At 44.6% G+C, this 24,985-nt stretch overlaps 1 protein-coding gene across 2 annotated transcripts in view; it reads left to right on the forward strand.

The window, feature by feature from the left end:
• The window catches only part of CABLES2 (Cdk5 and Abl enzyme substrate 2), a 95,175-nt gene extending 83,666 nt beyond the window's left edge, over positions 1-11,509 (forward strand). For both annotated transcript variants that reach the window (XM_063959298.1, XM_063959297.1), the window contains 5 exons: positions 2,910-3,057; positions 4,067-4,167; positions 7,962-8,068; positions 9,387-9,591; positions 10,318-11,509. In XM_063959298.1, coding sequence (XP_063815368.1) covers positions 2,910-3,057; positions 4,067-4,167; positions 7,962-8,068; positions 9,387-9,591; positions 10,318-10,458 — 702 coding nt within the window. In that variant the 3' untranslated portion in view covers positions 10,459-11,509. The remainder of the gene's footprint in view (positions 1-2,909; positions 3,058-4,066; positions 4,168-7,961; positions 8,069-9,386; positions 9,592-10,317) is intronic.
• Positions 11,510-24,985: the final 13,476 nt, after the last annotated feature.

A 24,985-nucleotide genomic window follows, 5' to 3' on the forward strand; every position in this document is an offset into this window, starting at 1 on the left:
TAACCCCCAGTATTCATAGACATGTGAAAAGTGATCTTATTACAAGTGTATATAAGATTTCCACACCACCTTTTTGAATAAGGATTAAATACCCTTACTTGATGTGTAACATTTTGGGCATATGAGCAGGTCTTTATCAGGATCTTCATGCAGATGTTGGTGCTTTTGTTTTATAGTGATGGTCTTTTCTCATTTACAAAGGTAATCCTCCCGTGTTGGCCATAAAAAAAAGAGAAGAAGATCTAGTGCAACACTGTACATGACTCACAATGAAAGTGCAATATACAAGTGTCACACTTACAAATAGTACATCATAACAAGTGGGCAATTGGTGTTCAAAGTCTCCAAATACACTGCATTACCGAATGGTGTAACAGGCAGGTCTTTACTGCACGCCTTAGCATCTTTTTATTGTTTAATCTTTTTCTGCACTATTATATGCACTATTGTCATACTTGCCAATTTTTTTGAGAAGAGACGCTGCTGGTCATTCCAAAGGGTCGGGCCCTCACACCATTGGTCCCTGCCTCTTTCACAAGGAAATGCCACGATTCATGGGTCTGTGGAGAGGTGTGGGCCTACAATATCGTTATTCACATTATTTCGCCCCATTCCTACCATACTGTGCCATGTTTCTCGCGATTATCTCTCCATCCTGCCTGCCTACTCTACTGGGGTACAAGGGAACTGCCCAAAAATTCAGGAGTCTGCCGCAACTTCCAGGAGAGTAAGCTAGTATGACTGTTTTATGTATTTATACATGTGTTTGCAGAGTGTCATTTTTGGAACACCGCTGCGAAACATATACATTCTTCAAATCACATTGTATCTTTTATGGGTGCTACCCTATTGTTTGCCTTTTTATCTGCAGTTAGGGCGGTACGCTGTACACGTAATCTATTAACACTTTGACAGTAATATATCCGCATGGTTCCTGGCCGGAAGTGTTAATTTAAAGTGATAATAGTGACTGGTAAAAATACTGTGCACAAGGCCGTACATGTCCAGACAGTGTTATGAATAACCAGTTTGTATTTACCACATAAGAGGAAATTGGAACAAAATGCAAAGGCAAAATGAAAATAATAAGTGTAAATCGGCACTAACGTTTGTCACCTTCTTCTTGAAAAAACATCAAATAACATATATGCTTTATTGCTGTAGACAGATTACAGATTTCTCTGTAATAGATTTCCACAGCATCATTTTAGCATTGGCATAAAAGGGAGGGATTGAAACATTTAGGCCAATAAGTAGCAGCCAATCGTCACCATCCATTTGTATTTTGCACCAGGGGTTGAGAACCTGCAAGCATTCCACCTCCAAACAGGCACATATGCAGCTCTCAGCATGTTCTTGCAATGCGGCCCAAGCCCCAGCTGCACTTTGGGCGCACTTATCCATCTACCACCAACCACTATACTAACTCTCGTAGTGCAAGGGGTTGTAAGAGCAAAAATAATCCTTGTATGGGATCAGATAGAGTTCTTGATGCAAATGCGCAGTTGAAAGGAGAAAATAGAAGAAAGTTGTTTCCATCTAGCGCTACGTGAGTTTGTTTCTGAATTCAAAATATTGTCAACACATTTTATAATATGTCATTTTGGTGTTGTCCTTGAGGACAGGATGTACTAATGGCCATCTCCGCAATGCTAATCGCATATGCGCTTACGTTTACAAATAGTATTGCGAAGGACAGCTCTACCGATAAGAGATGTCCTTCGCGATCTCCGATGGGCTCTAGATTTCCGGGTTTATGACTCGGGAATCGTTTTGCTCATACGCAGAGTGACTGGGCTGCTGCAAGGCATGCTGGGAGGAATACGATCGTATCCCTCACACCAGTGCTGCAGAGAGAGGCCCATAGGCTTCTATGGGGTAATACCAGCAAAAGCGGAAAATGTAAACAGGAGTTTTACTGCATTTTCCATTTAGTACATCCCGCCCTGATTGGGTCTTGATACTTAAACATCAGTTTTCATCTATGTTTAATTCTTCATTTATTTAATTTGCGGAACATTTTCCTACATTCATACATTTTGTGTCCTCGTACTTGGAATTCTGACTATTAATTGAATCCAGACAGGTTGAATGCCTTATTATATAGACTATTGCACAGACCCAAAAGGAGCAAGTCCTTAGTAACAACTGTTTTTTATGTAGCATGTTCCAATATGTCTGCTCACCTGTAAGACATCACAATGTGCTGGTGATTATCCTGCAGTACTGTACTGTTTATGAAAGTTTCAGTGTAGTGAACAGCTGACTGCTGTATGATTGCATAAACTTGGGGTTTGCCTGCTAAAGCGACAGCTTTAGGTATTACCAGTCGGGAATGGTTATTCCCAAATAAGAACATTTTCCAACAGAGGAAAATTGGAGATGAATGTACTGTTCTGGCTGCATATGCTTGCCTTTGTAATCTCCTTTATCAGTATTTGAAAATTTCTGGTTTCATCTGAAACCTCTACGTCTTGGGCATATCCTCTAGTAATTGTTTCTATTATGAATGTTATTGTATGTTTTTGTATTATGATTAATTTAAACCTTCCATACTTCATTTGGCAGTTCTAAGTATCTCACTGCCTCGAGGCCCCCACTCTACAAATCTTCAATAAAAGACTGAAGGCTTACCTATTTACTAAAGCATTTCATTACTGCCCCTTTATTTTTATTTTTTTAAATGTAAAAGTTAAGCTCTCTTTTCTGTAGTCGATAGGTTTGTTTTGTTTCATGTGTTTTTTTATTTGCACATACAGTATAAAGCACATTTTGAGTACCATTGGGGGAAAAAGTGCTATTTTTAAAATATATTTACATTTTTGTTATTTATAATTATTACTACTACGATTATCACGTTTGTTGTGAATGGCGAAATCTCTACCTTTTTTTTTTTTAATGTTTTTCAGGTTGTTTCATATGCAAAGTTTTTATACCCAACAAATGCTCTTGTCAGGCAAAAAGATGAGGATCAGCCACCACAGGTCAGACTTGGTTCCCACGAGACTTCCAAACGGAACTTCGGCAATGTCCGGTTCACTCCAGGAACAGAATTAGGTGAATTTTCTGCCACCCTTCCTCCTATAGTGCGTCATTTTGTGGGCCAAGCTAACATTCATGAGTGCACCAGTTTTCTAAAGAGCTCTTATATTGCTGAGCCAAGTACCAAGAAAAAAAAATGTATCTGGTAGTTCAAATACTTTGCTTTAGTCCTTTTTTTTAAAGTTGAAATGGACAATAATGGACTGTTTCCTGTACTTGTACTGTCTAGGTTCTCTACATACAGATAGATACTTATACACCTGGCATCAATACGCCATACGGTGCAAGACGCCTGGCATGACTAAGGCGCTCTGAGAGGTGTAGTGTACTGTCTTTTTCCTTACATTATGCACCTTATTCACATCACTGATGCAACAAAACACCACTCAAAGTTTACTAGAGACACTGGGCTGCGACTTTAACCACACAGGAATTAGTTTTCCATATACATAACATAGTTTTCCATAACATACAAAGTCACAGATCAACCACAATGGTACTTGTGAGAAATAGTTGCAGCAGCTGCATTGTAGCATTTCTCACTCATTTGCACATATATGTACAAATGTCGCACAAAATGATCAATGTAATCTAGCAAATTAGTTTGTCGCTCCTAGTTTTATTTTTGCACATCAGGCGCACATTTTGAGTAAGAATTGCGCGGCTGATTTGTCTGGTACTTGTGTCACTGAGCGGGGTGTTTGGTGCGACTGAAGCCACAATGTATGAGGACACCTCTATATTGTGGAAGTCCTCAGTCAGTATGTATGCACAAAATTAGATCACATCTGGCTTTATAGCTGCGTAGTTCAATATGTGTTTTTTCTTTGCTTTCTGAAAACTCCAGTCATAGTACATTGTTTACAGTGAATGGCAGGAAGTAGCAGAGGAGGCTGCCTGCAGTGGTTCCACTTTTACCTCAGAAGCCCCAGGAGTCTTGATTGTTACCTCTGTGATTTTGTAATCTTCACTAATCATGTTCTAACAGACAGCACTCCATATTCTTATATCTTTCGTAAATTAGGTTCTGAAGTAGACGCCATTGAATACAATCCCAATCTTTTGGATGATCCCCAGTGGCCCTGTGGAAAACACAAGCGTGTCCTCATCTTCGCTTCATATATGGTATTTTTTTTTTTTTTGCATATTTATTTAAAGTTTTGCAATACTCAGCGAAAAAGAAAAGGCACAAGATGACAGTGTAGCTGGTGTGAACCAGCAATGCATCAATAGTAGGTTCAGAAAAATAATCCAAAACAACAAAAATCAGGGAAACTTGACTGAATAAATTTACCATTAAAGTATACTGTAATGGGCAGATGAGGATACGAAATCAAACTATACTGAGATGCATGGCTGAAAAGGTTAGAAGTAACACAGTACAGTGCAAAATTAAAGATGAGAAAGGAAAGGTGGAATAGTGAGAAAGAGGGGGGCTGATGGGACAGGAAGAGGTCTAATACGGGCCCACAATATAGACTAGGGGTTATATGTAAAAAATTCCATGCGACTAACCATGGATATGAGAGGTCCCACCATCATTAAAGTAAAAGGTCCAAAAAGCCCAAGGGAAGAGCACCATGGGGCATACAGATATTATATACAAACCAGTCACACCAGTCGGTGAAAAACTTATCTGAGGTATTGTGTAAATACCTCTCCATGGATGCCTGTTGCCAGATTTTATTCAGGAGTTGCTGACAGGAAGGAGGTTTAATACACTTTCATTGTCTAGCAATAAAACACAAAGCAGCATTCAAAATATGTAGAGAAAACTTGTTGGCATGTTTGCTGAGGCCCTCCACAGGGCAACCAAGGAGAAAAGACCATGGAGACTTAGGTGGTGATTCAGTGAGGATTGCTGATGTGATCCTTACTGCATTTACCCCAATGGTCGGGTCCTGCACAATGCGAGCGCCTCTGCCTGATTGACAGGCAAAGACGCTCGATTGGGGGGACGGGGGCAGTCTGTGTTTGTGGAAAACGTGAGCGTGAAGCAAAGGACTGCGTCGCAAGGTGCGGTTTTCTTGGCCTCGCAAGTCGCTCTGCGATGGTCATCTCGGATGCGATTGCATCGCAAATGCAGAGAGGAGGTGGTATGCATCTGCTGCTGCAGACAGCTTTGCTATTGCATTCCTTAGTCAATTAGGCCCTTGGTCAATGGGTGCTGAGAGGAGATGGGTAACCTTTTCTCAAAATTGAGCTATCTTTGGGCACGACCACCATATATGTAAAAAAATAAAAAGGGGACCTGCCTTGCCACATCCCCTCCAACACTGGTCCAAGGCCGTGCTATACATTTTTGGGAGATGTGCTGATGCCAAGTACCACCTTTTTATAGTAAACGATTTATGCATTCTCCTTAACCAAGGAGGAGATGGAGGATTTAGAGACCTTCTCCCGCACCACAGACTGTGTCATCATTAGATGGGCTTCCCAAATCCTTATCCCACCGAGTCTTATGGCCCAGCTTAGCCGGTCACTTTAAATTGAGTAAGAGGGTATAAAGAAATTAGAATTATATAGCTTTTTTTAAGAGAGGAGTATGAAGGTACAGAGATTCAACTGCATTGCAGATCTAGTAACAGAGCAAAGGAGGGGAGGGGGAGGGGGTGGGGGAGTCAATAAAGTGACAGATTTGGATGTAGGTAGAGGAGCTAATAGAAGGGGTTCAAAACTTTCTCTGCAAAGAACCCGAGGAGGCGCAATGGATGAAGTCAAGAAGGCCTCCTTCAACCCATGGTGAGAGAGGTGGGCTTAACTGAAACCTGGAGGGACTGCTGGGTTTTGCAAGAGATGAGTCAAGGGGATAAGAGGTGGTCTTAAAGTGAATTGTACAGTGGTCCCATTTAGAACATGTAAAAGCAATAACTGGGTGGGATCGCACCAGGGGGGTCATTCAGAGTTGATCGCTAGCTGCATTCGTTCGCTGTGCAGCGATGAGGCAAAAAAACTGCACTTCTGCGCATGCGGCACAATGCGCACGCACAATGTACTTTTACAACGGGCGATGCAGTTTCACACAGGGTCTAGCAAAGCTTTTCAGTCGCACTGCTGACTGCAGAGTGATTGACATAAAGTGGGCATTTCTGGGTGTCAACTGACCGTTTTCCGTGAGTGTTTGAAAAAACGCAGGCGTGCCAGGAAAAATGCAGGCGTGGCTGGCTGAACGCAGGGCGTGTTTGTGGCGTCAAAACAGGAACTGAACAGTCTGAAGTCATCGCAAGCGCTGAGTAGGTTTTGAGCTACTCTAAAACTGCACAAAAAAAGTTGCCGCCGATCTGCGATCCTTTCGTTCGCACTTCTGCTAAGCTAAAATACACTCCCAGTGGGAGGCGGCATAGCGTTTACACGGCTGCTAAAAACTGCTAGCGAGCGAACAACTCGGAATGACCACCCAGGTTGGGTCTGTCAGAGGTAGGCACACCAATAATAAAAAAACATTGAGGATACGCTGCAGAAGTTAGCTTCCATCGAGGCACTTGTGAAGTTGCAAACCAGATTGACTAAGGTGGATTGTGGAATAGTAAAGACAAACTATATAAACCATTAGTGTACTTGTAGCAGTGTAGACAGTAACAGGTAGCGTCTGGAAGAGGTAGAGTAATCGTTGCATGAGGTTCATCTTAATCACCACTATCCTGCTCTACCAAGAAATTATGAGAAATGATGCCACTGGAGAAGGTCTAATTTAATAGTTTTAGGCAGGGGAAGGGCGATTCGCTGCATATAGGGAATCGTACTGTCCCATTATATAGACTGCCAAATATTTGCTTTTAAAAAAGTGCCAAGCGAAGTTGTAGTTTGTGGTGCAGGAGAGCTGAGATTGCGGGCAGTCTATGAAGAGCTAGAGACTTTGTCTTGGAAAGATTTATCTTTAGCCTGAGAGAGTACCATATGCATCTAGGGTCTGGATTAGTTTTGGAAGAGACATATGAGGTTAAATTGGAGTTCGGAGTAAATCATTGGTGAAGAGGGACACTTTGTATACCTCCTTACAGAGCGACACCCCTCTAATATCCAGTTCAAGTGAAATCTTAACTGCTAGATGTTCATTAACCAAAAAAAAAGATTAGGTGAGTCAGAGGATATCCCTGTCTGGTGTCATTTGTAATAGAGAAAGGGGAGGATAGAAGCCCATTCGCCTAAATCCTGGCCAAAGTGTTTAGACTCTCTGGTGTAAGGTTTGGTTGCTGAACGTGAGTTGTATTTGGACGAACAATATTTGTGCTGGTAAATGAGAAATGTCATCACTGGGTGACACTGTGCTGGTGACCCTCATAAAGTGCCTAGGTACAGTTATAAAGAACATTTATAGGAATTAAAATAAAATTGAACTTGACCTAAAAGTTTGTGCCCCCTTCCCCTTATTTTTTTGGATGGTGCTAAATATTATCATCATATCTCCATAAAAATACATTTAAAGGGTATGGACCCAAGGTTATCAGTATGTGATACCGCTGCACGGGATGCTGAATGACAGGATACCGACATCAGCATCCCGTGCGCCAGTATGCCAACAGGGGGGCGAGTGCAGCAAAGCCCTTATGTAGGCTCGGTGGCGAGCTTCACTCGCCACAGGTTCTATTCTCCCTTTATGGGTGTCGTGGACACCCATAGAGTGGGAATCATCTACCTCTCCGGTATTCTGGCGTTGGTATAGTACCCCAGTCGGGATCCCGGCGTAGGTATTGCGACAGCCAGGATACCAACGGGCGATATGTTAACTGCATACTGACTGAAGACCCACACCTTGCTATTCTGCAGTAATCAGTGTTTAGTGGGTGAAGTCTGCAGCTCACTTGCATATTGCATAGTGTGTGTAGAGAGTAGTTATACATTTACTGTGCTATGTTTAGCTCAAACCATCTGTAAATTATACTATGCCCAATAAATGTTTACTATACATCACTTTTCAGACAACAGTCATTGAATATGTGAAACCATCGGACTTGAAAAAAGACATGAATGAGATGTTTAAGGAGAAATTTCCTTACGTGAAGCTAACCCTGAGCAAAATCAGAAGGTGAATGGACAATGAATGCAGGCCTGGTGGTATCAAAGATCATCTAGGACCAAAGCTATCCTTGTACACTTCCATGGCTGCCATTTGTTTCATCAGCGCTGTCACGTTTTCTCCTTTCTTATGTTGTTGTTTTGTTTTTTCGTGTTTGTGTGTAATATATAATATATATATATTTTTTTTTTAAGGTGGACCAATCATCTACACACAGGGGTTGCAGCCATTTTGTGAGAAGAACCAGTATGCCAACCTGTCATATCAAACTGCTTCAGTGATGTCAGGCTGTTGGGCCACATGCTCATATACTGGTTCTGTCCTATAATGGTGACTTCTGCTGTGTAGGTAACAGGTGCACTATTATTTATGTGTATTCTTCTGCTGAAGGTAGGTGAGCGAGTGTTCTGATTCATGCTCAACATTAAGCACATGAAACATCCATTTCTAACTAAGAAACCATTTATAACTTTTAGAAATATGCGATATCTAATCAATCATGCTGGGCTTCAGTGAGGGGACGTGGGTTAAAAGGTGGGCGTGACACCGCCTGTTTTAAATTCTGTAAAAATTAAATAATTGCCATTTTAACACATGGGGCAGAAGGGGCACGGGTTAGGGCACCCACTTCCTACCTTACTTGATCCAAAAGCGGGTCTCTCCTCCCCGGCCAGTGCCAACTTCCCAGTGATATTTGGGAAGATGACGCTGGCCACTAGAGAGCAAAGACTTTGGCACAGTGCCAATGTGTGGCGCCATCTTACTGAAGCTATTATCAGGAAGATGGGGCTGGCCACATATATACTTCCAGGGCTCCACCCCTCCGCACCACTCAACATTAGTCAGTTACAGTAACCTTCAGATCTCAAGGTTTCCTACGTACCTCTATGAGGTGCAGGGGAAAACGTTTGATGTTCGCCATGATTTGCCATTCCAGAACTGAATCTGCCACTATGGAGCAGATTCAGTTAGCCATTAGGTTTAGCCCAGAGCTGTTCAATTAGATGCTGCATCCTCTTAATGCAGATTTTTATTCTCGCAACCCTAGGAACTGCAGTCAAAATATCCTGTGTTAAATGTACCCTCTGGGGCTTAACGCGTGGGGTAACAATAGATTTAGGTCACTTGACCCAGAATCTATGGTGTAGCACTGGGGGAAATTGCAGAGCAGTTTAATAGCTCTGGTTGTTAACCTGGACCTTTATCCACTCGGTAAACACTGTAGCTAATTGAATCTGCCCCTATTTATTTGCATTGCAGACTAGCCAATTGCTTTATTTAGCCGTTTCCTCTTATAACTCCTCTTTTTCAATGTCTCCTTTTTCAGCTTAAAACGGGAAATGAGAAATGTGGCCCAGGAGTGTAACATGGAACCAGTGACAGTGGCTATGTCCTATGTTTATTTTGAAAAGCTGATACTACAAGGAAAAGTGAACAAGCAGAACCGCAAGCAGTGTGCTGGAGTCTGCGTACTACTGGCAGCTAAAATCAGCAGCGACTTCAAAAAGCCAGAGCTGAAACATCTGTTAGATGTAAGTGTTTAGTGTCCATCTTCACTTTATAGGATGCAATACCGTAAGATGTGTATTTAAGGGTGCCTTACACCAAATATTCTTTATCCTTAGGGCAGCAAAAAAGGTCTGCCTTCTGCTGTCTATTTGGATCAATACATCCAGAGAAGTGTTCCATCCCCTCCCATGACTGTTGAAATTGTGTAATTTTATTGGTGTGTCCAACCATTAGACATTATGTACATAATTGTGGCACTGTGTGAAGAAGCGCCACAATAGAAAACAGCAGTCGTAATTTTACAGGCTTTGCTTGCGATTTCCCACATTTGTTGCTGTGTTTCGTTTGTTAGGTAGTTACCGTTTCGTGGCTAATTCATGGAGCTCTCCCAGTTTGCCCAAAAACCTAATGATGTCAATTCATCAGATAGTCTTTATATATAAAGAAAATGACAGCTTCACCATTCACATCAGTTCTGTTCTTGGTTGAGCAATGACATGGTAGGTTGTACCATAGTCCAGTATCTGCTCCTTGCCTGCGCTGCTGTAAAGTGTGATCACATTCACCATTCCTATGCTTTATAGACATTAGCTGACTATTAGGAGGATTTTTGTTTGGCAAGTAAATATCTGGGGGGGTAGTTTTTTGTTTTTTATGGGTAAATTGGTTTTTAAAAATGTATATAGAATTTAGTGAATAAATAAATGCCTGCAAATTACTAATTTTATGTTATTCTTACCACATTACAGAAGCTTGAAGAACGTTTCCGGGTTAACAGACGGGACCTGGTTGCATTTGAATTTACTGTGCTGGTGGCTATGGAGTTGGCGCTCTACCTCCCAGAGGCTCAAGTTTTACCTCATTTCCATCGCTTGACCAAGCAGCAGTAGTAGAAATCCTACCAGACTCCAATCATGCAGCTTCTACCTACAGGAACTTGATACAGTTGTCTGCTACTCTTTGTCACACTTCTGAAAAGCTCAATGAAGAGTCAAGTGTCCATTCCGTTCTTCATAGCTGCAGTGGATGCCATACTGAATGGCCATTGCAGTATGGGCAAGCACACCTCTAGTGTGGTGTTGGCGGCAACTTTGGCAAATAGTACATACTTTAGTATATGTGTCTGATCTTTGCATAATTGCACAATGAAAAACTCACTTCCTGTAAGGCTGTAATATGTCGCAGTCTCCCAGTCCCACTGAACATGTATACAAATGTGAAACTCCATGCATTTTGATTAGCAAAACTGAATAGGAATCCATTTCTTAATGTGTCTCACAGAAGGTTGAACGGGGAATAGAGGCCTAGAATATTTCATGTAACATAGAGCCCAATTTTTCTCCTCCAAAATTATACTTTTACAGGATCTCTCAATACCCCCACCCCCCTCGTAAAGGAAGCACATTTTAACCCTTTAGTGCCTTTGCAATATGCTTAGTAATCACTCTGGCATTGAAGATGTTATTGTAGGTCTTATTATGTATAACCAATGCTGGTGTCTTCAAAATCCCCTAGTTAGCAGTATTGTGCTACGGGATATGGCTTCTGTGGGATTACGGTAGCATTAAGTATGCCTGTCCTAGAACAAAGATCTCATAACGGCCAAGTAGCATCAACTGTAAAACTTAGGAATAGTAAGCGAGTAAGGCAATAAATATTCACAGGGTCTATTTTTATAACATGAGGGTGTGAAGTGGAACTAGTGATTTTAAGCTTTTATGTTTTTATATTTTTTATGTTTTTAAGATTATTTATTTGTTGCTCTTTATAAAGTGCACATATCTATATCTTGCATTTAGTCCCACCCCTCCCCACACAAAAAATATGCATACATTATTTTTTATGTTTTTAAATACGTGCCTAAATTTAACCTGATCTGGTATCAGGATTATTTTATTTATTGTCTGTTGCAAAACTATTAAAGTTTATCCATTGCCTTCACAGTCAGCCATTTTATGGGCTGGCCAGTATTCCTGAGAGTGAAGTCCAACTCTCAGGAGCCAGGGACATGACTGAGGTATACAGCGTGCTGCCTGCATTCTCAGGACTCATGTTTTTTCAGTTTGCAACATGCGTTCATTAGTTTTTAGTGTATTGATGGGATGTATTCCTCTGAATGTAGGTTCTGCCCACAAAATGGCTGTGTCAACTGTGTGTATAGAATTAATACCAGGAATTGTGCAAGCCAGAGCCTTGATATTATCGCACACACCATTGGCAGGTTTGAGCAACTTTCTGGGTTCCTCAGACCAAGAGTGTGTCGCTCAGCTTTATCATCGTAGACACGGAGGAGGAGCAGCAGCCAGCAGCTTCACAGTGATGTCGGAGCCAGCCGCCTTTTACCTATCACTGGACGAGTGACCACACATAACTTAGTATGCTATGCACCCCTTGACCATTGGTACCCTAGGCAACCCCTAGATTTGGCAGTGCCGGCCCTGATAAATACAATTTAGCAAGAGGCTGTTTTTTTCCCCCCAAGTTGAGACTTGACTGATACAGTGACACAATGTTGCCCGTCACTATGACACTGATAACATTGCTACCTAACATTAGAAAAATGAAATGGGTTTGCTTACGATTCTAGTGTACTGTTTTGCGCCGCATTATATGCCTGTGGTAGCATATAGATGTATTTATATTTATTTATAAGGTGTCCGCTATAAGCATTTAGCAAAGATGCCATCCAGTTTATCTATCTGTCCGTTGTTCATACCTGAAATGCAGTAGGTGATTTGTGGTGTTTAGATGAAGACTGTATATAGGGGGTAATTCCAAGTTGATCGCAGCAGGAAATTTTTTAGCAGTTGGGCAAAACCATGTGCACTGCAGGGGAGGCAGATATAACATGTGCAGAGACAGTTTGATTTGGGTGTGGTGAGTTCAATCTGTAATCTAAATTGCAGTGTAAAAATAAAGCAGCCAGTATTTACCCTGCACAGAAACAAAATAACCCACCCAAATCTAACTCTCTCTGCAAATGTTATATCTGCCCCCCCTGCAGTGCACATGGTTTTGCCCAACTGCTAAAAAATTTCCTGCTGCGATCAACTTGGAATTACCCCCATGGTGTGTACTGTGTCAACATCCAGAATAACCTGTTAGCATTGAAATTAGATCTGTATTGTGTTGTATATGTGGCTCCAGTCTCCTGTTAGCAAAGCTGCTGTTACCAAATCCAGCCTCCGTATAGGGTGGCACTCTGCATTGTTATACCAGTGCTAGTTTGAACTCAAATGAGGTTTTTCTTCTTCCAAGCATTTTAACCACTGTGACTGTATAAACGAAAGATGTTTGCTTAAAAGAAATCTCTATGTTAGAGAATGAGTTAATTTGAGCACATTTGTGCTATATGTAGTATAGATCCCTGCAGCTGGTAAGATACCTGGACCCTTTCCCACTCAGAGCAGGAGAGAAAGTACAGGTCGATGGCTGAATATTGGTTACTTAACCTTTGTGAAATGTGTTCTTGTCAATGCTTTGACTGATGAGACAATCAGCCTATTCATTTTGATATTTAGGGGCTGATGTAGAGTTCAGTGTATGGCCATTTGCAGAGCACATCTTCAGCGTTCTTTCTGTGACCTCCAGCAATACATGTGCAGACTTAAAACATTGCTTGTGTCCTCCTCTGAATCAGGCCCTATATTTCATGACTGAATGATGTCACTAGTTTCTAGTAAATTGATAGGCTGTCTGGCTTCTTGTTAATTTTGGTTCACCCAGTAAAATGTCTGCCTCCCCTTTTGTGTAAGGTTCACTTTTAGAGAGAAATTCCTATCACTGTGATGTGTAGTTTCAGCCAAGATGTACTGTATATTGCACACGCTCATCGTTTTGTATGTATGAGTGACATCCTGTGAGAAATGTTCAGATATTTACTAAAATGAGAGTGGTTTATTTTTTTTCTTCTTAAAACAAGGGCATAGATGGTTGTCATTGGTAAATTGACGTGACAAAACACTTTACTTCAATTGAAATTTCTCTGACGTCCTAGTGGATGCTGGGGACTCCGTAAGGACCATGGGGAATAGACGGCTCCGCAGGAGACTGGGCACATCTAAAGAAAGATTTAGGTCTATCTGGTGTGCATTGGCTCCTCCCCCTATGACCCTCCTCCAAGCCTCAGTTAGATTTCTGTGCCCGGCCGAGCTGGATGCACACTAGGGGCTCTCCTGAGCTCCTAGAAAGAAAGTATAGTTTAGGTTTTTTATTTTACAGTGAGACCTGCTGGCAACAGGCTCACTGCAGCGAGGGACTAAGGGGAGAAGAAGCGAACCTACCTAAGTGGTGGTAGCTTGGGCTTCTTAGGCTACTGGACACCATTAGCTCCAGAGGGATCGCACACAGGACCCGACCTCGTCGTCCGTTCCCGGAGCCGCGCCGCCGTCCCCCTTACAGAGCCAGAAGCAAGAAGGTCCGGAAAATCGGCGGCTGAAGACTTCTGTCTTCTCCATGGTAGCGCACAGCACTGCAGCTGTGCGCCATTGCTCCTCATGCACACCACACACTTCGGTCACTGATGGGTGCAGGGCGCTGGGGGGGGGGGCGCCCTGAGCAGCAATATTAACACCTTGGCTGGCAAAACTGACACCATATATAGCCCCAGAGGCTATATAGGTGTAAATTACCCCTGCCAGAATAACACAAAAAGCGGGAGAGAGCCCGCCGAAAAAGGGGCGGAGCCATCTCTCTCCGCCCACTGGCGCCATTTTCCCTCACAGCTCCGCTGGAAGGATCGCTTCCTGGCTCTCCCCTGCAGTCCTGCACTACAGAAAGGGTAAAAAAGAGAGGGGGGGGCACAAATTTAGGCGCAGTATAATATATATATGCAGCTATAAGGGAAAACACTCTTTATAGGTGATATCCCTGTGGTATATAGCGCTCTGGTGTGTGCTGGCATACTCTCCCTCTGTCTCCCCAAAGGGCTTTGTGGGGTCCTGTCCTCTGTCAGAGCATTCCCTGTGTGTGTGCTGTGTGTCTGTACCGCTGTGTCGACATGTATGATGAGGAAAATGATGTGGAGGCAGAGCAAATGCCTGTAAATGTGTTGTCACCCCCTGAGGGGTCGACACCTGTGTGGATGGACTTATGGAAGGAATTACGGGACGGTGTCAGCTCCTTACATAAAAGGTTTGACGACATAGGACAGCCGGCTACTCAGCTTGTGACTGTTCCAGCGTCTCAAATGTCATCAGGGGCTTTAAAACGCCCGCTACCTCAGATGGCAGACACAGATGTCGACACGGATACCGACTCCAGTGTCGACGACGATGAGACTAGTGTACCCTCCAATAGGTCCACCCGTTACATGATTGAGGCAATGAAAAATGTATTACACATTTCTGATAGTACCCCAGGTACCACAAAAAAGGGTATTATGTTCGGTGAGAAAAAACTACCAGTAGTTTTTCCTGCATCTGAGGAATTAAATGAGGTGTGTGAGGAAGCCTGGACTTCCCCCGATAAGAAATTGATAATTTCTAAACGGTTATTGGCAGCGTACCCTTTCCCGCCAGAGGATAGGTCACGTTGGGAAACGTCCCCTAGGGTAGATAAAGCGCTTACACGTTTATCAAAGCAGGTGGCACTATCGTCTCCGGATACGGCCGCCCTAAAGGATCCTGGTGATAGAAAGCAGGAGGCTACCCTAAAAGCTATATATACACACACTGGCATTATATTGCGACCAGCGATTGCATCAGCATGGATGTGCAGTGCTGCTGCTGCGTGGTCAGATTCCCTGTCGGATAATATTGATACCCTGGATAGGGACACTATTTTGCTGACAGTAGAGCATATAAAGGACGCTGTCTTATACATGCGTGATGCACAGAGGGATATTTGCCGGCTGGCATCAAAAATAAGTGCAATGTCCATTGCCGCCAGAAGGGGGTTATGGACTCGGCAGTGGTCAGGTGATGCCGATTCAAAAAGGCACATGTAAGTTTTGCCTTATAAGGGGGTGGAACTGTTTGGGGATGGTCTTTCAGACCTCGTTTCCACAGCTACGGCTGGGAAATCGACATTTTTGCCACAGGCTACCCCACAGCAAAAGAAGGCACCGTATTATCAAGTACAGTCCTTTCGGCCCCATAAACACAAGAGGGCTCGAGGCACATCCTTTCTGCCGAGAGGCAAAGGTAGAGGGAAAAAGCTGCAGCATACAGCCAGTTCCCAAGAGCAAAAGTCCTCCCCCGCGTCCGGTAAGTCCACAGCATGACGCTGGGGCTTCACAGGCGGATCCGGGTACGGTGGGGGCCCGTCTCAGAAATTTCAGCACACAGTGGGCTCTCTCTCACAGGTGGATCCCTGGGCCCTTCAAGTAGTATCTCAGGGGTACAGGCTGGAATTCGAGACGTCCCCCGTCCCCCCCCCCCCCCCCCCCCCCGCCGTTTTCTAAAATCTGCCTTACCAGCAACTCCCTCCAGGGAGGCAGTGTTGGTGGCTATCCAAAAACTGTATTCACAGCAAGTGATTGTCAAGGTACCCCTCCTTCAGCAAGGGAAGGGTTACTATTCCACAATGTTTGTGGTACCGAAACCGGACGGTTCGGTGAGACCCATCTTAAATTTAAAATCCTTGAACACTTATATCAAAAGGTTCAAGTTCAAGATGGAATCGCTCAGGGCGGTTATTGCGAGCCTGGACGAGGGGGATTACATGGTCTCCCTGGTCATCAAGGATGCGTACCTGCATGTCCCCATTTACCCTCCTCACCAGGAGTACCTCAGATTTGTGGTACAGGACTGTCACTATCGGTTCCAGACGCTGCCGTTTAGGTTATCCACGGCACCGAGGGTCTTTACCAAGGTAATGGCCGAAATGATGATACTCCTTCGCAAGAAGGGAGTTTTAATTATCCCGTACTTGGACGATCTCCTGATAAAGGCGAGGTCCAAGGAACAGTTGGTAGTGGGGGTAGCACTTTCTCGGGAAGTGCTACAACAGCACGGCTGGATTCTCAATATTCCAAAGTCACAGCTGGTCCCGACGACACGTCTTCTGTTCCTGGGAATGATTCTGGACACAGACCAGAAAAAAAGTGTTTCTTCCAGTGGAAAAAGCCGAGGAGTTGTCATCTCTAGTCAGAGACCTCCTAAAACCGGGACAGGTGTCGGTACATCAATGCACACGAGTCCTGGGAAAAATGGTAGCTTCGTACAAAGCGATTCCATTCGGAAGGTTCCACGCAAGGACTTTCCAGTGGGACCTGTTGGACAAATGGTCCGGGTCCCATCTCCAGATGCAACAGCGGATAACCCTGTCGGCAAGGACCAGGGTGTCGCTGCTGTGGTGGCTGCAGAGGGCTCATCTACTAGAGGGCCGCAGATTCGGAATACAGGACTGGGTCCTGGTGACCACGGATGCCAGCCTTCGGGGCTGGGGCGCAGTCACACAGGGAAGAAATTTCCAAGGACTGTGGTCAAATCAGGAGATTTCGCTTCACATAAATATTCTAGAGCTAAGGGCCATTTACAATGCCCTAAGCCAAGCAAGGCCCCTGCTTCAGAACCAGCCGGTACTGATCCAATCAGACAACATCACGACGGTCGCCCATGTAAACAGACAGGGCGGCACAAGAAGCAGGAGGGCAATGGCAGAAGCCACAAGGATTCTCCGATGGGCGGAAAATCATGTGTTGGCACTGACAGCAGTGTACATTCCGGGAGTGGACAACTGGGAAGCAGACTTCCTCAGCAGGCATGACCTCCACCCGGGAGAATAGGGACTTCATCCAGAAGTCTTCCAAATGCTGGTAAACCGGTGGGAAAGACCACAGGTGGACATGATGGCGTCCCGCCTCAACAAAAAGCTAAAAAGATATTGCACCAGGTCAAGGGACCCTCAGGCGATCGCTGTGGACGCTCTAGTAACACCATGGGTGTACCAGTCGGTTTATGTGTTTCCTCCTCTGCCTCTCATTGCCAAGGTACTGAGAAAAGGGCATTCCGGAGGATGTCATCCCTACCCTGATCAAAGCCAGGAAGGATGTCACTGCAAAACATTATCACCGCATTTGGCGGAAATACGTTGCTTGGTGTGAGGCCAGGAAGGCCCCAACGGAGGAATTTCAACTGGGTCGATTCCTGCATTTCCTGCAAGCAGGGGTGACGTTGGGCCTCAAATTGGGGTCCATTAAGGTCCAGATTTCGGCCCTGTCGATTTTCTTCCAGAAAGAACTGGCTTCACTGCCTGAAGTTCAGACTTTTGTCAAAGGAGTTCTGCGTATTCAGCCTCCTTTTGTGCCCCCAGTGGCACCTTGGGATCTCAATGTGGTTTTGGAGTTCCTGAAATCACATTGGTTTGAACCACTTAAGACTGTGGATTTTAAATATCTCACGTGGAAAGTGGTCATGCTGTTGGCTCTGGCTTCGGCCAGGCGTGTGTCAGAATTGGCAGCTTTGTCCTATAAAAGCCCTTATCTGATTTTCCATATGGATAGGGCAGAGTTGAGGACTCGTCCTCAGTTTCTCCCGAAGGTGGTATCAGCGTTTTCACTTGAACCAGCCTATTGTGGTGCCTGCGGCTACTAGGAACTTGGAGGATTCCAAGTTACTGGACGTAGTCAGGGCCCTGAAAAATTGTTTCCAGGACGGCTGGAGTCAGGAAAACTGACTCGCTGTTTATCCTGTATGCACCCAACAAACTGGGTGCTCCTGCTTCTAAGCAGACTATCGCGCGCTGGATTTGTAGCACTATTCAGCTGGCGCATTCTGCGGTGGGACTACCGCAGCCTAAATCTGTGAAAGCCCATTCCACAAGGAAGGTGGGCTCATCTTGGGCGGCTGCCCGAGGGGTCTCGGCTTTACAACTTTGCCGAGCTGCTACTTGGTCAGGGGCAAACACGTTTGCAAAATTCTACAAATTTGATACCCTGGCTGAGGAGGACCTCGAGTTCTCTCATTCGGTGTTGCAGAGTCGTCCGCACTCTCCCGCCCGTTTGGGAGCTTTGGTATAATCCCCATGGTCCTTACGGAGTCCCCAGCATCCACTAGGACGTCAGAGAAAATAAGAATTTACTCACCGGTAATTCTATTTCTCATAGTCCGTAGTGGATGCTGGGCGCCCATCCCAAGTGCGGATTGTCTGCAATACTTGTAAATAGTTATTGTTACACAAATCGGGTTGTTATTGCGAGCCATCTGTTCAGAGGCTCCGTTGTTATCATACTGTTAACCGGGGTTCCTATCACGAGTTATACGGTGTGATTGGTGTGGCTGGTATGAGTCTTACCCGGGATTCAAAATCCTTCCTTATTGTGTCAGCTCTTCCGGGCACAGTGTCCTAACTGAGGCTTGGAGGAGGGTCATAGGGGGAGGAGCCAGTGCACACCAGATAGACCTAAATCTTTCTTTAGATGTGCCCAGTCTCCTGCGGAGCCGTCTATTCCCCATGGTCCTTACGGAGTCCCCAGCATCCACTACGGACTACGAGAAATAAAATTACCGGTGAGTAAATTCTTATTTTTCTCCCCGCGGCTGGCACTAGATGGCGCCCAACAGAGCAATTCAATTGTTATTCCATGCGGATGCGATGAGCTGCAGGGAGACTCATTTCACTTCACAGACCCCCATGCTAGCAGGCTGAAATGTGCAAAAAAAAGTGACCCAAATGCGGCTTTTCGCATTACGCCCAGCATTTTGGTCAGGTTTAGCCACTTTATGCGGCTAAACCGTCACTGTCTGGGTGTGGTCAGTGCAATGGAAAAAAACTTAAATAATTAAATTATCGCAGCAACACCCCTTTCCCCTCCCTCACAATTACATGGGAGATTGGGCATAATAAACAATTGAATTCCGCCTATTGTCTAAAAGTTTAGCATAAGTTAGACGTGAACTCTTGCTGTCTTGTGAAAATGATGGTCACAGTTTTATTACCAATAAATATCTCCAAGGTATTGGGTTCCAGCTTTATACTGTTCATCATCATCGGTCTCCACATTCAGAAACAGTGTACATGAATTAGGAAGTGTAGTTAAGAGCAATTATTGCCATGGGATTTTACGCAGTGTCTTTTTCCTTTTTAAAGGTAAAACCTGCCATATATATTTTCCAATCCAAAATGCCAGAATTTAATTACCCCTAGGGCTGATTGGGCCATTCAATTAGCCCATTTTTTACACCCAGAAAAATATCTATTTTGGGGCAAAAACAAAGAAATCATGATAACTTCACAGACCTATGTGTTTTTTGCGATCAAAAAAACGGGGTCATTATCGAGTATTTATTTTTTTTCAGAACCTGTTGAGGTTCCGAAAATAAAATCTCCAATAAGTACTGGCTTGGGCCACTCTTCTGGGCTAATCGTATAGCCGCGGTGGGTCAATTAGCCTGTGGTAAATTACCCCAGCTCAGAGATTCCCAAACGCGGTCCTCAAGGCACCCCAACAGTCCAGGATTTAGGTATATCCATGGCTCAGCACAGATGGTTAAATCAAATTAACTTAGGTGCTAATTAAGTCACCTGTGGCCAAGCATGGATACATTTAACACCTGGACCGTTGCGTGCCTTGAGGACCACGTTTGGGAACCTCTGCCCCAGCTAATTGAAATCCCCACCGTGTCAAAAAAAATAGATTCTCCCCCCCCCCCCCGTGCCAGACATCAACAAAACTTTGGTTTTGACACTACTCTTCATTACATTTCCCTGAAGTGCCCTTTTCACAGTTTTAGATGTTTTATTAGCAATTCCAAATTTAACGACCCAAAAAATGGCTGTGGCAACAAAATGCCCAAGTTTATTAGCCGATTGCAAAGCATAAAGGAAAGGTTTTGTGTATTTGGGAAAAAAATATTTAAACATATCCAATAATTTGAGACATTTGACCACCACTGTTGTGTGGTAAGAATGGTGCACTGCACCAGTTTGATTTCTGTTCTACTTTTCCAGTTGACATAAATTAGATACAAGTTACTCTTACATAAAAGGCAATTTAAATATTATGAAACAACTTAAATGTGATGACATGTATTTTGTAGCAGTCACATCTTTTTTTTTTTCTTTTCTTTTTTTTCTTCCCCCTTTTGATCTGTATGTTTAAGCCTTTTCTAATGTTTTGTAGAGAACTCATTTATATTTGTCCATTCTACAGGTTTATCTTTTCTAAGACCAACTTGTATTTTAAGTCTGTGAAATTGAGCTAAAATGCTTTTTGAACTTGGAACATACAATAGGAGTTGAATATGGGCATGAACACATGGGTTCACTACGATATGCCGGCGGTCGGGCTCCCGGCGACCAGCATACCGGCGCCGGGAGCCCGACCGCCGGCTTACCGACAGTGTGGCGAGCGCAAATGAGCCCCTTGCGGGCTCGCTATTTTATTCTCCCTCCAGGGGGGTCGTGGACCCCCACGAGGGAGAATAAGTGTCGGTATGCCGGCTGTCGGGATCCCGGCGCCGGTATACTGTGCGCCGGGATCCCGTCAGTCGGCATACTGAAGACCACCCTGAACACATAGCTGGAATGAAACAATGGAATAGCGATCTTCATACTATGTTTGTGTCTGACAAAATCGGGACTATTGGTTGTTAAGGAACAGTATTTCAATGGCTGCATCCCAGACACCATTGCAATAAAGAGTTTAACCTCTTCTCTTCTGGATTGGTCCACCGTGTGTGAACTGGGTAATTTTTAGCAGGGCATTTAAGTTGATGTTGGAGATGCATCTTACTGTAGAAGTTTAACTTGTTACTTTAATAGTCACTTAGGCCGTATGTATGGTTCTGTGTAAACTGAGAATCGGATCATATTTTTGATATTCAGGTATGTGGTTTTTCTTGCTGCCAAGTTGTTTGTTTGTGTGTATGTATATGTATGTGTATATTATATATATAAATTTATTTTGTGTGTGTTTCCAAACTAGTGTAGCGGTCTCTGATACGCAGTGGGGGCAGCGATTCATTCAAAGTTATTGAATCCATAGCCTTGGGTCCTCATCTCTTGTTTCTGCCCACAAAATGGCTGCCTCCGCTCTGTGTAGGTGACAGATCCACTTTAATGCCAATGAAACACCTAATTCATTTTTTAATTTGTAACGCAAATACATTGTACATGTTCTGCAGTCAATGAATACAAAGCACCTTGTTTTTAATTTAATTCCAATGTGTTCTAGGGACAATGCATTTGTGACATTACAAAATTTATGTGAATAAAATTTGTTTTTATACAGATTTAAAAAAGAAACCATAATTTGTTGTTGGTCCCTTCCACCATAATTTCCATTGTTTTTATGTGAAAGGATTTTATTTTGAGTAAAACTCGACTACTGCATATTTCAACCCAGGTTTGAGTACAAGTAACGATGCTAGTCTGGATTCCCCTTTTCACCTACTGTTCCACTTGTATTTCAGATATTTGAATCTATACTGTGATTTTTCCTAAAGTTACTTTTAGGCAATTCCAGGAATCTACCCAAAACAATGTAACCACTCACTCTCAGATCTGATCGCAGCGGGCGATCAGATCCTAACTGCGCATGCTTATGCACTGCAATGTGCACACACATGTCTGACAACAGGCATCTCCGGTCAGTGACTGGATGGTGCGAAAAATCCAGTCGCGCGGGCGTTCGCAAGGTGATTGACAGGAAGAGGCCGTTTGTCGGTGGCAACTGAGCGTTTACGTTTGAGGTGTACCCAAGTGTTTTCAGGGAGGGTTTCTGATCAGCCGTTTCTTATCGTACTGGAGGAGTAAGTCCTGGGTTGCGCACAGACTGCACAAAGTTGTTTTTTGCAGCTCCGCTACACATGCGATCGCACACTTGCATGGCGAATTTACACCCCCCCCTGTAGGCAGGACAGCGAAATTAGCTGCTTAGCAATCAGATCTGAATTAGACCCATAGAGATGCTAACAGGAGATTTATGGTAAGAACTCACCTTTATTAAATCTTTCTGCGAGGTACACTGGGTTCCACAGGGATAACATTGGGGTGTAGAGTTGGATCTTGATCCGAGGCACCAACAGGCTAAAAGATTTGACTGTTCCCAGGATGCTTAGCGCCGCCTCCTCTATAACCACGCCTCCGTGCACAGGAGCTCAGTTTTGTTAACCAGTCCAATGCAGTAGCAGGTAAGAGACGACAACCATTAGTAGCCACATACACCACACTCTCACGACAGGAGAAGGTATCAGCGGCTAATGCCATACCAACCCAAAGAAGCTAAGTGGGTCAGGGTGGGCGCCCTGTGGAACCCAGTGTACCTAGCAGAAAGAGATTTATCAAAGGTAAGTTCTTACCATAAATCTCCTTTTCTGCAGCGGGGTACACTGTGGTTCCACAGGGATAACATCGGGGATGTCCTAAAGCAATTCTTCATGGGAGAGGACGCACTGTAGAGGGCACAAGAACCCGGCGTCCAAAGGAGGCATCCTGGGAGGCGGAAGTATCAAAGGCATAGAACTTTATGAACGTGTTCAGTGAGGACCACGTAGCCACCTTGCACAATTGTTCAAGGGTCGCACCACGACGGGCCGCCCAAGAAGGTCCAACAGACCAAGTAGAATGGGCTTTGATGGTAACAGGAGCTGGAAGGCCAGCCTGTACATAAGCATGTGCAATCACCATTCTAATCCATCTGGCCAAGGTCTGCTTATTAGCAGGTCAGCCACGTTTCTGAAAGCCAAACAGAATAAAGAGAGCATCAGATCTAAGAGAAGCTGTTCTCTTCACATAAATACGGCGAGCCCGTATCACGTCCAAAGACCGCTCTTTGGAGGACAAACCTGGAGAGGTAAAAGCCGGAACCACAGTCTCCTGGTTAAGGTGGAAATACGACACCACCTTAGGCAAATAACCAGGGTGAGTTCTAAAAACTGCCCGGTCACGGTGAAAAATCAGAAAGGGTGACCGACAGGACAAGGCACCCAAGTCTGAAACCCTTCCAGCAAAGGCAATAGCCAGCAAGAACAAGACTTAAGAATAAGCCACTTAAGATCCACATACTCAAGAGGTTCAAACGGAGACTCTTGTAAGGCGTCCAGAACAACCGTCAAATCCCAAGGAGCCACAGGCGGTACATAGGGAGGTTGAATCCGTAAAACCCCCTTAGTGAATATGATCAGGCAGAGTCGCAATTTTTCTCTGAAGCCATATCAACAAGGCAGAAATATGAACCTTGAGGGAGGCCAGACGAAGGCCTAAGTCCAGGCCCTGTTGCAGGAAAGCCAAAAGCTTGGCAGTACTGAACTTGTATGCGTCATAATGGTGAGTCGCACACCAGGCGAAGTAAGAATTCCAGACCCTATGATAAATCCGAGCAGACGCCGGTTTACGGGCCTTTAACATAGTTTGAATGACCGCCTCAGAAAATCCTTTGGCCCTCAGTACGGAAGCTTCAAGAGCCACGCTGTCAAAGCCAACCGGGCCAAATCCTGGTAGACACAAGAGCCCTGAACGAGGAGGTCTGGGCATTGCGGAAGTAGAAGAGGACGCTCTATCGAGAGACCCTGCAGGTCTGAGAACCAGTGCCATCTGGGCCACGCTGGAGCAATTTTAGAAGTAGTATTCCTCCTTCTTGCTTTAACTTCCTTATTACCCTGGGCAGGAGTGACACTGGAGGGAACACATACGGCAGCCAAAAATTCCATGGAATTGCCAGCGCGTCCACGAACGCTGCTTGAGAATCCTTTGTCCCTGCTCCGAAGACCGGAACCTTGTGATTGTGTCGAGACGCCATCAGGTCTACATCTGGTAGGCCCCATTTGTCCACTATGAGTTGAAAGACTTCCGGATGAAGGCTCCACTCTCCGGCGTGTACATCCTGACGACTGAGGACTCTCGGAATGAACACTGCCGATATGGCTGGCAGATGGCGTTCCACCCAACAAAGGATTTTTGATACTTCCATCATTGCCATGCGGCTTCGGCTTGTGCCACCTTGATGATTTATGTACGCCACCGTGGTGGCGTTGTCGGACTGTACTTGAACAGGCCTGTTCTGTTTCAGAGGTAGGGCTAGAGTCAACGCATTGAACGCTGCCCGCAATTCTAGAATGTTTATCGGGAGGAGAGATTCCTCCCTGGTCCACTGACCTTGAAGAGTGTTGCTCCAACACCACTCCCCAGCCCCGCAGACTGGCATCTGTCATCAGAAGGACCCAGTTGGAGATCCAGAAGGGACGACCCCTGCTCAATTGCTGGTCCTGTAGCCACCAGCTCAGTGACAGGCGGACCTCCGGAGTTCAGGAGACCATGTGAGTCCTGATCCGGTGAGGCAGGCCGTCCCACTCAGAGTATCAACTTCTGCAGAGGGCGGGAATGAAATTGAGCATACTCCCACCATGTCGAAAGCCGACACCATAAGGCCTAGTAATTGCATCGCTGAGTGTATCGACACACGTGGGTGAAAGAGGAAGCATCTTATCTTGTCCTGAAGTTTCAGGACCTTCTCCTGAGACAAAAACAACCGCT

This window comes from Pseudophryne corroboree, chromosome 3, assembly GCF_028390025.1.
Source record: "Pseudophryne corroboree isolate aPseCor3 chromosome 3, aPseCor3.hap2, whole genome shotgun sequence".
Taxonomy (NCBI): Eukaryota; Metazoa; Chordata; class Amphibia; order Anura; family Myobatrachidae; genus Pseudophryne; species Pseudophryne corroboree.